This window comes from Chironomus tepperi, unplaced genomic scaffold (genome assembly GCF_022539635.2).
Source record: "Chironomus tepperi strain 1889 unplaced genomic scaffold, CSIRO-AGI_Ctep_v1 contig_354, whole genome shotgun sequence".
In the NCBI taxonomy this organism is placed as follows: domain Eukaryota; kingdom Metazoa; phylum Arthropoda; class Insecta; order Diptera; family Chironomidae; genus Chironomus; species Chironomus tepperi.
The window spans coordinates 613626-628469 of NW_027226476.1; the positions used below are offsets into that span (position 1 = coordinate 613626).

Below are 14844 nucleotides of genomic sequence, written 5' to 3' on the forward strand. Positions count from 1 at the left end.
ACAATTTGTTTATAATTGGCGGAATGTCCATATGAGTGTTGTCAGATTTGGGCAACAAAATATCTTAGCTGCATTCCCCTGATTTCTGAAAAAGCAAGTCATATTAACCCTTGATCAATTATTATTAAATTTTTGTGAGATTTAGTTATTTAATCTCAATTCTAAGTGCTTAGAAAATGTCTCGAGGAAGTAGCGCAGGCTTTGATCGCCACATAACAATCTTTTCGCCTGAAGGACGATTGTACCAAGTTGGTAAGTTGACACAAACAAAAGTTAGCCGGAAAGACAACAAAATTTTTATGCAATATCATTGTGAATTAAATTTTATCCACAGAGTATGCATTTAAGGCGATTAATCAGGAAGGAAACACTTCGGTAGCTTTAAAAGGAAAGGATATTGCAGTTGTAGCTACTCAGAAAAAAGTTCCAGATAAGCTTATTGATCCAGATACAGTTACACATTTGTTTAGAATAACTAAGAAGATTGGATGTGTAATGACTGGCAAACTTGCTGATAGTAGATCTCAAGTCCAACGAGCTCAATATGAAGCTGCAAACTGGAAGTACAAGTTTGGATATGAAATTCCAGTTGATGTCTTATGTCGTCGAATTGCTGACATCGCTCAAGTTTATACACAAAATGCTGAAATGAGACCTTTAGGATGCTCTATGGTTCTCATCGCATTTGATGACGAATTAGGACCTTGCGTCTATAAAACTGATCCTGCTGGTTATTATTGTGGATTTAGAGCTGTTTCCGTTGGTGTTAAACAAACGGAAGCAAATAGTTATTTGGAGAAGAAATTGAAGAAGAAATCTGAATACAATGAGAATGAAGCTATTCAATTAGCAATCTCATGTTTATCAACTGTATTGGCTCTTGATTTTAAGTCATCAGAAATTGAAATCGCAATTGTTACTCGCGATAATCCTGAATTCCGACCCTTAACGAAAGATGAAATTGAGAAGCACTTGAATGAAATTGCTGAAAAAGATTAAATCTACTTTATTTTTTTCTTCGTCTGGTGATTACTATCATGAATTAATCTGTATCTATTAATTTCATTTTTATCCATTTTTTATTGATTAGAAATTTGTATTTCGTTCGAAAGGGAACTGAATGATTATGGAGAAATAATAAAATAAACACTTAAGATCCTTAAATTTAATTATGCTTATTATTTTCTTATTTAGCAGTTGCTTGCGCAGCCAATGGATTTCTCAGAACTATGACTACAGAATCTCCACGCAAAAACATTTTACTGATATATCGATCCTTGCTTACTGGTTTTGCTTTCTTCTTTCCTTTTCCACTCTTTGGAACTTCTGTCCACATTTCCTTGACATTTTCAAGTACCATATTACAGTGACGATCAAACGCTTTGACTCTTGCAAGAAGCTTTTTGTTATTTCGGCAATTTATCAGAACTTGAGTGTTATTTTTTACGGATTGAGTTAAAACGCTCAATGGGCCAGTATTGAACTCTTCCTCCTCAAGTTTTTGAAGCTCTTCGGGTGTCATTTCAGATTTTGGTTTCATGGCTAGCGCTGGAAATGAATTAATACAATGAATACATTTTTTTGCAATGAAGTTTTAAGCATATTTTGATTTTGGTAACAAATTTATGCTTTTGGATTCTACATATATTTTTAATGTATAATTAATCAATTACTTACACATTCTGGATGATTTTATATAATTAATACACTGGTTTTATAAGAGAATTTAATATTTTTCAGAAATCGGCAAATGTTTTTCTAAACGATTGTTTATTTCGTTAAGTTTTTTTTAACGAATCGTACCATAACCTCACTTTTTTGTTTACAAATTTAGTCGTTAATTTAAAATCTGCCAAAAAAATTAAAAATGAATAAAATACATAATTTAAGTAATCAAATAGCACGTCCAACGTACGAAATTGATGTAAACGAAAAGATCATTTGCTATGATTCATCGTTGCCATCAATTCATGGTGAAAATGTGATATTAATTGGATTTAAAAGACGAATTCTGATTTTGGCATTTGATTTTGGAACTGCTGAGGAGCCGAATTTTGAGTACAAGAAGATTAAGGAAATAGCTGAGAGTGAGACAAAAATTTTGAAATTATGTTCTCAAGTTATCGCCAGAAACATCGTCTTTGCATCATGCTCAAATTACACAATTAATGTATTTTCTGCAAACGAAACGGAAGCCAACTGTTTGACTAAAATTGATGCTCACAGTAGTTACATAAATTCAATAGATTTCTCTGATGAATATATCGCTTCTGGAAGTGATGATCATACATGCAAAATATTCTCTGTCAAGGATAATTATGAACAACATTCAGTATTGAATTTCTCGGCATCTGTAACTTGCGTAAAATTCAATCCAGAGGAACTAAACAAGCTATTGATTAGTGTAAAGAATGGAAATTTATTCATCTACTGTTTAAAACTTCGACAGTCACTATACAGCTTTTATACTCATGCTCCTCTTATGTATTTTGATTGGTCTATCAAAAACCCATGCATTGTTGCTGCAATAGCTTATGATCAAATCTTCTACTTTGATATTTCCAAGCCAGAGTAAGTTACTTTAATATTTTATTAATAATGAAATAAAACTAATTTTTGTGTTTCTCAGCATACCAATCTACAGCAAAAGACTTAATGATGTTGGAAAGATAATATCAATTCATCCACATAATCCACTAATCTCTGCAGTCATCTGTAATAGAGCAGCAACAGAACTGAAAGTTGTACATCAAAAAAGCACAATTTCAAACTTATTTTCAACAAAAATCATAGCTTACTCTGGAAATGTCACTTGGCATTCATCATATTTAATTGCTGGATCAGACAGAAAGATTTGTTTCTATAAGATCCCTATAGCATGAAATTATAAATGAAACAGCTATGCTTTTTTGTTTAAAATATCTTTATTTTTATTACTTCTTTTGTTCTTTTTTTCATCAATAAAATATGATTAATAAAAAAACGATTCAACACATAATGGAAGATTATGCTCTATGCTATTTAATGCATTTCTCCGCATAAAGCATTGTTTTTATACTTGTCTAGGAAGCTTGATACTTTGTTTTTTTTTTCAATCGAATTTAGTTTATTAAAAATCACTTAACATAAATTTTGGTGCTTTTCATACTTTTTTTCAGGATACTTCAGGTGTGTCTTTAATGTGTTTTTTTATGTTAGTAAAAACTTACCCCGTATTCTGAAACCTATCTTGGTGCTGTCTGTCAGAGATGAAAATATTTGCAGTCTGAGTCATTGCATGTCCCTTCCATCGAATATGGGCAGATTATCTGATTCACACTTCTAAATGTATACAAAATCAAATTTTTTTGACGTTAAATTATAAAGGAAATTGGCGAAAAACTAAAATTGATTAAGAATTTAGGATTTAAACTAATATCATACTTTCGATTGCTTATGTCCGGTAATTTCAGAAATTCTAATGGCGATTCATAATGCTTCATTTTCTTCTTTGTGACGGTCGATTCCATATTTTCTAAAACTCTCTTTACATTACGATGAACTTCTGGTGCTTTTGACTGCTCGTCTTCTACATTAACTTCCGATTTTTCATGCTCTTCTGTCTCATTATCATCATTTTCACAAGATGCTATCAGTTGACTTACACTACGAATTATGACACGTTTGCTGTTATTGGCATTCTCATCTATTTTTGTTTGAGAATCTTCTACTTGAGCATTTTTAGTTGCCTCGATTTCCTTACTAATTTCTAATTTTGGAACAAATTCCTTCACTTTATCAGCTAAAAGTTTTAACTGTTTTGATACATATGCTTGATCTTCGGGCACGACTTTTTGTATTAATTCAGTCTTTTCTGAAATTTTTAGGAAATTGTACTCGATTTTTGTAGTTTCACAGTCTGGCAAACTAGGATTAAAAATTAGAATTTAATTAAATCAGAATATCGATTTAGAAAAGGAACTTACTGATAAGAATTTCCGCAAACTGTTTCACCGACTTTCTTACAAATTTGACCAAACTTGAATTGGTGATTCCTTAATTTTATCATTTCTCGTTGTGACTGCACAATCTTTGGAGTATTTGACTTAATTCTAGTGTTAACAATTCGAAGATAATTTTTGTATTTATTTAACGATTTTTCAAGTTCAACAATCTTTGACTCAAAATTATCTTTTCTCCTATAATCTAAACTATTTTCATCTAGCAGCTTTATATTGTTCTCTGTTGATTCCAGAAGATTTTTACTGAAATCACGGTACGCATTAGAAATGAAGAATAACAAATGTAAGAATGATACTCACCTATGATTAAGGTAATTATTTTCAGTCTTTTCGATAAGCCTCAATCTCGCAGCCTCGTCCAAAAGTGGAATTTTTCCTATTGTGTCATCAATTTTGGTAGATTTATTTTCCAATTCTTTTGCGACAATTTTCTGCTGATCTTCAGGTTGTTGTTGTTGGTTTTTATTGGAATTTGAGGAATTGGAATTTTGCGATGGGTTTGATTGATCGGATGACGATTTAGTACGTTTTAATGTTCCTGCCTTTTGTTTTTGTTCCTTAGCTTCTTGAAGAATTTTCATTTTTTGCAACAATTTCTCATATTCTACTTGCGAAGATATTGGAAGATGCTTAACAGCTGAAGTTTTTGGCGATATTTGAGAATTTTCTTTTGATGATGAGGCACTTGATTTACTTGTTGTTTTATTGACTTGAGACAACTCTTGTTGTGAGCGAATATTTTTCAAGAAATTATCAAGATTCGTTTGAAAATCTGGCGCTGAGGATTTTGAAGCATGATTGACTTTTCTAATCGTTTTCTTTACTTTCTTGTCATATTCATCTTCGGAACTATCAACAGATAACGATATTATTAACGGCGTAACAGGTCGTATAACAAATTCTAAGGAAGTAACAAGTCTATTTTCGATTTTCTTTTCTGGCAGCAATGGAATATTTTTTGTATCGGTAATTGTTGAAAATGATGAATCCGATGGCTCAATGGTTAAAGACACTTTATCTAATGCGGAATCATCATTATTATTTGCATTGTTATTTTGTGGTGATTGACTGGTACTTATTTTGTCAATAAGAGAAGTTTCTGAATGTTCCAAAATCTCCTCTTTAGCTATTTGTTCATCTTTTATTTCAATTAAAGTTATTATTTTGTTATCATCTATTTCCAGCTCATTAAAATCTGAGCTTTTAACTAATTCATTCTCATCATCATCATTTGGAGCATCATTAATATGAGTATCCTTAATTAATTTCTTATTCTTTTGTTCTTCTAATATCATTTTTATTGTTTTTGTTCCAGATTTTCCAGACTTGTTAGATACTAACGTTGGTACATGCTGTTTTTGTTGTTTAAGTCTCTCAACTGCCATTTTAAGATTAGTTATATCTAATTGTGGTGATGCGGGTGCACTAATTTCTTGCATTTCACTTTCTGATATTCTTTCAGTTATATCCTCCTCACTTTTTAGTTTTTTGATATTAATAGACGATAAAAGCATCGACCGTAGTGCTAATTCCTCTTCATTTTCTTCAATCATGATTTCTTGTTTTGGTTGTGGTGAATAAACTATTTCCATATCACACTCCTCTAAATTTTCCTGCACTTCTGATGGACTATTTGAAATATCCATATCAACTTCCTCATTAATATCACAGGAAGTATGAAACGGTGAACCCAAAGGAGAGTTACTTAAATCCATAGCAACATCATTTATTGCCTCAAAATTATCTGTAGGACTATATGGACGTTCGTTTTCCAATTTCCTAAGTTGCTTCCTCTTTCTAAAATGATCCTTTTTCTTTAATATAGCGGATCTTAAAGCAGCAATCCTCAGCAGTTCCTCTTCATTATTATTTAATTGTAAAGCAGGTTCTGTTGGCGATGTTTGTGGTATTTCAATAGTTTCAACTTTTGGACTAGGTTCAATAAGGCTTTTGACTTCTTTTTTTGATGTTAATGCTTGTAGCCTCAAAAGTAATTCTTCATCCGATTCTGATTCTTTTACTTCAACAATAGACTCTGGGCTTTCTGGGCTACTAAGGTACACAACAGGTGGTGGTGTTTTAATTTTAGAGTATTTTCTTCTTCTTCGTTGCCTTTTTCGTTTTGGTAATGTGTAGCCTACCGAAAATATTGATGAGGCGCGATAAGCACGATTACGTATCTCATTTTGTGGTTTTCTGGATTTTTCCTTGCGAAATGTACCTCTGGATGTGCTTGTGTTTTGTCTATTTCGATGATTCTCATAACGATTTTCCTTGGCGTAATCATCTTTTAAGAAAATAAATTTCCAAATTATGAAAATACTATTACTCTATAACTCACCATAAGCCTCAATTTCAATTTGATTTAAAAGTTCCAGTTCCAATTTCCTTTTCTCAATTTTACTAGCTATTGAGTCGAAATAATCTTCCTCTGATATATCCGAGAAGTCATCCTTGATTTCTCCGTCCGAACTATCCATTTTGAATACTAAAAAGATTAATTAAAGCTAATTTTCTACAAAAAAGAAATATTAAAGTAATGAAAAGGTTTTTTTAAGATTTTTTTTTTACTATTTCCTGATGTTTTCAAAATATTTTTGGCAGTTATTGCTCGTTAAGTTCTGAATTTTATAAATTTCATTTTATGTGACTGTTATGATTTTTATTGCTATTTTATTTAAAAATATTCAATGTTTGTCATAATTAGGGTAAATTTTCTAACATTGAAAAGAATAAGTGATGAAAGAAAATAATTTAAAAGTATATTAGTAATAACGGTTTACTAAGATTTGAATGAAGCAATAAAAAAAGTTTAGCGAAAGATTTGACGAAAATTGAACGAAAGATTCAATATTGAAGACGATTAATAAGTCGCGCAGTAATTTATTTAAATTTAAAGGATTAGTAAACCTATATCTATTAAATCTGGATATACTCAAAGGATCATAGGCCGGAATTTTGGATTTCAGTATCTCTGTAAGTATTTTCCTATTTATTTTCATTTTAAAAGTCATGAAATAAAATGTGCCACGAAATCAAAATATCTTGACTTACATTATCCATATTAATGTTAATTCCAATGGAATAAAATACCTAAAAAGTTTCAAACAGTGTGTAATAATGCAAAGTTCAATGAATTAAATAGGTTTATCGTGTAAAATCGGCATTTTTGAAAAATTGGTTATGTTGTGTAGGAAAAAAAAACAATATGGAACAAAATTTTGCACTATGAACCTTATCAGAAAACCTTAAAATTATCGTATGATTGTATTATTGACTGATTTGTGGATTTTAAAAGTGTTGATGTAACAAAATTCCTTGTGCCCTGACACGTATAAAAGAAATGATGTAGAAAAAAAGAGAAACGAAACGGGACAGAAAGAAATAAAGAGGAAAAAAAATATTCATCTGATCTAAAGTTGCTGTCGTTGTCATCTCATCGTCGTCATTATTATTTTTCTTTAAGACGTGCATGCATATACAATTGCCACACATTCCCGAATTATCTGACACGTTTGCAGTGCAAAGAAAGTGGAACATAAATCGAGGAATGTAAAAGTTTACATTCAATAAAATAGGAAATCAAGAGAAATTATATATATATATATATATATATCAGACAATCTTTCTAAAAACTTTTTCTTTCTATCTCCCTCTCGCCTAAGTACCTAAGTTAGAAGAAAATAAGAATAAGAAGAAAAAGTAGTGTACAGAAAAAGAGAGGAAAGAATGTTGTGTGAGCTTATCAGTTAGAAATAAATACTTGAAAATAAAAGAATCATCGTAGAGGTTTATTCACATTTTAGATTTATTTGTATGCTTGCTACATTCTACTGACGTAGCACCAAAGCAGCGTAGTAAATACACACATTTTACAAATATTCCATCTCTCTTTTATTATACATTTTTCTCGTCGTCCGTCTGTGGCTGGCTCTCTACTATGTGTGTACATATACAGTTAATGAATGTAGCTATTAATAGTTAAACAGGCCGGTTTACACACAAAAATCAAGAATGAACAAGAGAAAAAGAGAGCCAACCAGCCAGATTTAACAAGGAAAAAAAAATCTTCACTTCTTTGTTTTCCGATGAGATAAAGATGCACATTTTAAAGTTGGCGAGGAGCATGAAGAAGATGCAAAGAATAAAGGCAATAAAAGCCTTCGGATTGGCTCAGTAAAAATCGCTTATCTGCGAAAATACACTCATTCACGCATCTTAAATGCTAATACAAAGAAAATAGATGATTTTTTTGAATATGTTGGCATCTTCGGAACTGCCACGAAATATATTAATTTTCCATGTGATTCTCATACACTCTCAAGTTAAGCTTATACATACATGGCTTATCAATAAATTTAAGTAATGTATATTCGAATGTAAGCCTGTCTCTGTGTTAGATTCTGAATTTTATTGAAAATGAAAAATGAACGCAGCACATTTTTCATTGAAATAAGTTCATATTTCGATGATATATAAATGGGAAACTAGAAATTATGTAATGAGCACTTGTATGATAACGGATCTTTTTCTCTCGTTTCGTTTCATCTCATTTCACATTTTGACTCTTTCAGTCGCTATTTTTGTTGTTGTTACATTATCATCATCATCATAATCATCATATCTATTTTTCTTTTATTTTGTTGCCTGCTGCACAAACAATGTTGTCTAATGCACGTCGCTTTACAATTGAATTAAGCAATTTACTTAATAATTTAAATGTTCATTTTTTCATTACAGCGGTACTGTAACGACTTTGGTACGAATAAAGGACACTTCTACTAAACAATTTGATATCTACGAGGATTTAAAACCCATTATATTCAAATTTATATTATACGTTATCTTGGTATATATTTTTTATTTAAAACATTGACATTTATTTGTATTTTGGAGAGGAAAGAAAAGAAAGTGAACTATAATTTGACATACAATTTTTTTCTGCGAAAAAATAAGTAAAATCAATCAAGCAAGTTAAATTATGATGGAAGATCAGGGTAAGATTTAAATACTTTCAATTTTCTATATCTGATTTTAATTAATATTAATTAATTCTATAGTTATTGAACAACCGACAACATCGACGACTAACAATGCTCAGGCATTTAGTTATGATGATTTGTTCCCCGCACTTCCAGAAAGTGCAACACCCAAGTTTCCAGTTGCTGTTGCCCCTAATAACATCAAGCGCATTGGAAGTACTGTTGTGACTCAGGTAACAATCATTTTTTTTAATTTGAAACTTACAACAATCATTTTGAGTTTGAAATTTCAACGAATCTTTAAACACAAAATATTGAAGTGTAAAGAAATTATGATTAATTTATTGTTTTTATTTAGGTATTTTACGTTCCATCATCTGAACGTAAATACGAAAATGACAAGTTTGGCGAAGGTGAATCACTTAGAACTTGCCAACAAATCATGAAGGAAACTGGAGCTCATATTGAAATTACAAGCAGCAAGGACCAATCATTGACATTTTTAGTGACTGGAAAAGCTAATGAAGTTTTGGAAGCACGTCGTAAGATTTTCATTCACTTCCAAACGCAAGCTAGCAAGCAAATTTCGATTCCACGTGAACATCATCGTTGGATTTTGGGAAAGAAGGGAGATAGATTACGTGACTTGGAGAAGAATACAGCTACGAAAATTACTGTTCCAAGTATTAGCGAAGAGAGTGATCTTATCACAATTCAAGGTACTAAGGAAGGCATTGAAAAAGCTGAACATGAAATTCGTACAACGAGTGATGAGCAATCTCGTAAAGCATTTGAACGTATTACTGTACCGAAAATTTATCATCCATTCATTCTCGGACCAAACAACGAGAATCTTAATAAGTTGATTGAAGATACTGGTGCACGAATTAATATTCCACCACAATCGGTCATGAAAGATGATATTGTTATTACCGGTGAAACAGAAGGTGTACAACAAGCTAAAACACGTATTGAAGCCATTCATAAGGAAATGGAAAAGAAATGTACAAGTGTTGGCGTTGAAGTACCACGTGCTCAACACAAATATGTTGTTGGTCCTCGAGGAACAACAATTCAAGAAATCTTACGAATTACAGGTGTTAGTGTTGAAATGCCATCAACAGATGCAGCTACTGATACAATTATTCTTCGTGGTCCACATGAAAAATTAGGAAATGCTCTTGCTACAGTTTACGAAAAGGCAAATTCAGTTCAATCACGTATTTTGGATTGTCCAGCTTGGTTACATAAATATATTATTGGTCGTAAAGGTGCTAGTATCAAGGAATTGACATCTTCATTCCCAAATGTTCATGTTGAGTTCAATGAAGACAAAATTAAGGTTGAAGGCCCACCATCAGAAGTTCCTGATGCTGTTGAACAGTTGGAAAAAACTGTCAAGAATTACATCGAAAGATTGACTTTCATTGAAATGGAAGTTAATCCAAATCATTATAAACATATTATCGGAAAGGCTGGAGCCAATATTAATCGTATTAAGGATGAAATGGATGTTGTTATCAACATTGAAGAAAAGGATAAAGTCAGTACAATTCGTATTGAAGGATCACCAGAAGGTGTTCAAAAAGCACAACGAGAACTTAACGAAATGATTGAAAAATTGGAAAATGAAAGAGAACGCGATGCTATCATTGATCATCGCTTATTTAGAACCATTATTGGTGCAAAGGGAGCTCGCATTCGTGAGATACGTGAAAAATTCAACCAAGTTGTAATTACTTTCCCAAATCCAAGCGAGAAATCTGATGTTGTTAAAATCCGTGGACCAAAAGATGATGTTGATAAGTGCTATAAGCATTTAATGAAGGTCGTTAAGGAATTGCAAGAATCTAACTTTGTTATGGAAGTACCAATTTTCAAGCGTTTCCATAAATTCATCATCGGAAAAGGTAAGAATATTTAACGAAAAAAAACGATTTTTTATAATTTAAACATATTTTGTGAAAATATATTTGAATTTTGAAAATCTGTTAATATTTGAAATAATTCTAACCGCTAACATTTTTTATTAGGCGGTGCAAACATCAAAAAGATTCGCGATGAAACACAAACAGAAATTGATTTGCCAGCTGAAGGAGATGAAAACAATGATGTCATTGTTATTACCGGCAAGAAGGAGAATGTAACAGAAGCTAGCGAACGCATTAAGAAGATTCAAAATGAACTTGCAAACATCATAACAGAGGAAATTCAAATTCCTCCAAAATACTACAATTCCATCATTGGAGCTGGAGGAAAATTGATCAACTCAATTATGGAGGAATGTGGCGGAGTTTCCATTAAATTCCCAACACCTGAATCAAAAAGCGATAAAGTTACAATTCGTGGTCCAAAAGATGACGTTGAAAAGGCCAAGACTACATTGCTTGAAATGAGCAGTGAGAAGCAATTGTCAAGTTTCACTGCTGAAGTACGTGCCAATCCAAAACATCATCGCTTCCTTATCGGCAAAAAAGGTGCTTCCATTAAGAAAATTAGAGAACAAACTGGTGCAAGAATTATCTTCCCAACTAATGATGACAAGGATAAGGAAGTTATCACAATTATTGGCAAAAAGGAAAATGTTGAAACTGCAAAGTTACAATTAGAAGCAATCATTCGCGAGGTTAATAATAATGCCGAAAGTGAAATGGATGTTGAGCCTAAATATCATCGTCACTTTGTCGCTCGTCGTGGAGAAGTTATTAATAAGATTAGTGAGGAATGTGGTGGAGTAACAATTAGTTTCCCTCGCTCTACAGAAACGGACGCAACACGTGTAACGTTGAAGGGTCCAAAAGAAGGCATCGAAGCAGCAAAACAACGAATTATTGAAATTGTTGGTGATTTGGAATCAATGGTAACAATTGAATGTGTTATTCCACAAGTTCATCATAGAAGTGTTATGGGTAAAAGTGGTGCAAAAGTTCAAAGCATTACAAGAGATTTTGATGTTCAAATCAAATTTCCTGATCGTAAACCAACGGAAAGTAATGGAGACATTAATGGCGATGCTCATCCTGCTGATGTAATTCGTATTAGTGGAAAACGTGAAAAATGCGAAGAAGCGAAACAAGCACTCTTAGAACTTGTTCCAATTACTGAAGAAATCGATGTTCCATTCGATTTACATCGTTCGATTATTGGTCAACAAGGTAGAGGTGTACGTGAATTAATGAATACGTATGATGTCCATATTGAATTATCACCACAAGACAAGAAATTAGATGTTATTAAAGTAACTGGTGCGGCTAAAAATGTACGTGATGCAAAGGCAGCAATTGCAGATCGCGTTAAGAAACTCGAAGAGGATCGTCAAGACCGTGAATTGCGCAGCTTCGAATTAAAACTCGAAATTGAACCTGATTTACATCCAAAAATTATTGGTCGACGTGGCGCAGTCATTAATAAAATCCGTTCAGACCACGATGTACAAATTTCGTTCCCACGTAAGGAAGATCCTGAAAGCAATGTCATCAGAATTCAGGGATACGAAACAAATGCTAAATCAGCTCGTGATGAAATCTTAAAAATTGTTGGCGACTACAATGAAATGGTTAAACAAAATGTACCATTAGATGCTCGCATACATTCACGTATCATTGGACAACGCGGTCGTCATGTTCGTCAAATCATGGAGGATTATAAGGTCGACATTAAATTCCCACGAGAAGGCGATGCCAACATGAACCAAGTCACTGGTAAGTCTAACGAACTTTTTGAATTTGAATTTATTTTTTTAAGTGACATTTTTTGAGTCGACTAAATTCGACTTTTAAATGTCCGTTTAAAATGGAATCAAACTTGTACACAATAACTTGTTTAATGTCTTGCGGTAATTAACTTTGATCATTCCACACTCAAAGTAATGTGGTAGCAAGAAGAAAATTAATTCCGTTATAATAATGTTAAATTTCATTTCTTCAACGTGTACAGTAATCGGTAAGGAAGAAGACGTCGAAGCTTGCCGCGATCACTTGCTTAATTTGGAAGAAGAGTACTTGCAAGATGTTATTGAAGCACCAAAATCTGCCGCCGTAACTTATGAGAATCTTTTCGAAAATGCCATGAAGAAACAGCAACAACCAAACAAAGGATTCGTTGTACAAGGAGCACCATGGGAAAAAGCACCAAATACTAATTCCCAAATTGATTTCCCCGATTTCGGCCTTGGAGGAACACCAGAAACATCCACCCTTCCAGCCTGGAATCCAAATCGTTAAGTCTTGATTCGACCATTATAAAAAAAAATCTTCCTTTACTCTTCGGGTAACTTTTTTTAATTATTTTTTTGTTTTTTCGCAATTAAAAGTAAAAGAAATATAAAACGAGTTGAATAATTTACGTTTAGAGAAAGCTGAAGCAGATTTGCGGTAGCTCAGCATTTTTTTTTTTGTTTCTTATTCTTCGTAATTTACGGTAAATAATTCATATAACTTGACAGATATTAACAGTAGATAGCGATTTTTGTTCTCTTTGTTGATAAGACTACCACGAAATAATACATAATTAATCAAAAAAAAGTAAAGTTTATAAGGTCAAATTAATTGAAACTTACAAGAAAAGAAAAAAATAAGAAGAAGAAGATGAATCATGATTATCAAAATCCATTATTCAAATTAATTAATTATAATTATAGGCTCTTATAAGAAAGGAAAATCATCAAAAAATTGACAAAAAAAAATGCAAAAACTTATTCATGGACAATGGAATCGGATAATGAGATATTAAAGTAATATATGTAGACTACATTTGAAATGTGAGAATGATATATATATATATATACATACAATGTAAGAATGCAACAGATTTTCTCCCAATTTTTTTTTTATAAAGTTTGTCTCAAATCAAATCTTGTTAGCTCAATATTGATAATTTATGATTATATTTAGAGAGTAAAACATTCTTACACACACACATATAAACGCATATTTTGACATTGAAGCACGATATAAACCATCCTCAGACACCTTTTCTTTCGCAAATCTAATAAACATTCCTATAGAAGTAGTCATCATCTTCCGCCTAGATAGAAATTTTATTGAATCATTGTGAATGAAAAATTTTGTGACGTCACTGACTTCTTTTGACTGTAGTGACTTTATTGATGAATAATCAAAATGGGTTCATGTTCCCATTAAAGAAATTTGAATGAATTTAATATATAATGTGAAAACTGTTGCATTTGTACATTTTTTTTTAAAAGAAAAAGCACTAAAAGTGAAATGAAATATTATTGATGACTATTTCAAAGAAATTAAAAAAAAACACACATATACACACAACATGAGAGAAAAAAATTGACCCCAAGCTCATTAAAATTGTAAAACACAAGTTATATGGACATTCTTAAGGATATAATGATACTATATTGGTGAAAAAGTAATGAAATATTGGATGATAATAATTTTATTGCGATAAAATGCAAGAAAAAAAAACATGAATTTTTTTATATTGAAAGGAATGAAACATGAAGTTATTTAGCAATACGATATATATTAACTATTATTATTATTAATATTATTATTACACTTTAAATAATAGGAAGATAATGTGTCTCTTCCTTAATCAAAGTCCTTTTTGCTGTTGAATAAAAAAATATTAAAAATATGAAAGAAAATTCTTTTTCAAAAAAGGTTTTGTTAAAAAATTTAATTAATAAAATTCATCTAAGAAATACAGCAGATGAAAGCTCTAAGTTAATAAAAATGATTTTCCTTTTTAAAAAAACTAATTTTTATTGAAAATAAAAATGATGAAAAGATTTGTTAAACAAAACAATTTGCTTATGTAAAACTATAACATCATGAAGACATTTCGTAAGAGACTTTTTGTTCTAGTTTGATATAAAAAAGAAGTAA

The 14844-nt window shown here is 31.5% G+C and overlaps 5 protein-coding genes across 5 annotated transcripts; 3 read left to right on the forward strand and 2 right to left on the reverse strand.

Annotated features, from left to right (window-relative positions):
• The first annotated feature begins 61 nt into the window (after nt 1–61).
• On the forward strand, nt 62–1164 carry LOC139094719 (proteasome subunit alpha type-6-like). Its single transcript, XM_070645874.1, has 2 exons — nt 62–252; nt 335–1164. Exons 1-2 carry the CDS (start codon nt 177–179, stop codon nt 997–999), a joined length of 741 nt encoding a protein of 246 aa, XP_070501975.1. The 5' UTR covers nt 62–176; the 3' UTR covers nt 1000–1164.
• On the reverse strand, nt 1057–1778 carry SmD2 (small ribonucleoprotein particle protein SmD2). The gene is made up of 2 exons (XM_070645875.1): nt 1678–1778; nt 1057–1548 (listed from the first exon to the last, which is right to left on the reverse strand). Exons 1-2 carry the CDS (start codon nt 1679–1681, stop codon nt 1187–1189), a joined length of 366 nt encoding a protein of 121 aa, XP_070501976.1. The 5' UTR covers nt 1682–1778; the 3' UTR covers nt 1057–1186.
• Nucleotides 1779–1842: 64 nt separating this feature from the next.
• Nup37 (nuclear pore complex protein Nup37) lies at nt 1843–2998 on the forward strand. Its single transcript, XM_070645645.1, has 2 exons — nt 1843–2571; nt 2630–2998. The coding sequence occupies exons 1-2, from the start codon at nt 1868–1870 to the stop codon at nt 2880–2882; spliced, it is 957 nt and encodes a 318-aa protein (XP_070501746.1). The 5' UTR covers nt 1843–1867; the 3' UTR covers nt 2883–2998.
• Nucleotides 2999–3078: 80 nt separating this feature from the next.
• LOC139094561 (putative leucine-rich repeat-containing protein DDB_G0290503) lies at nt 3079–6573 on the reverse strand. Its single transcript, XM_070645644.1, has 5 exons — nt 6343–6573; nt 4302–6288; nt 3966–4244; nt 3424–3906; nt 3079–3321 (listed from the first exon to the last, which is right to left on the reverse strand). Exons 1-5 carry the CDS (start codon nt 6479–6481, stop codon nt 3243–3245), a joined length of 2967 nt encoding a protein of 988 aa, XP_070501745.1. The 5' UTR covers nt 6482–6573; the 3' UTR covers nt 3079–3242.
• A 255-nt stretch (nt 6574–6828) lies between these two features.
• Dp1 (satellite-binding protein 1 Dp1) lies at nt 6829–14181 on the forward strand. Its single transcript, XM_070645873.1, has 6 exons — nt 6829–6977; nt 8742–8998; nt 9062–9216; nt 9342–10893; nt 11017–12684; nt 12920–14181. Exons 2-6 carry the CDS (start codon nt 8983–8985, stop codon nt 13204–13206), a joined length of 3678 nt encoding a protein of 1225 aa, XP_070501974.1. The 5' UTR covers nt 6829–6977; nt 8742–8982; the 3' UTR covers nt 13207–14181.
• The last annotated feature ends 663 nt before the right edge of the window (nt 14182–14844 follow it).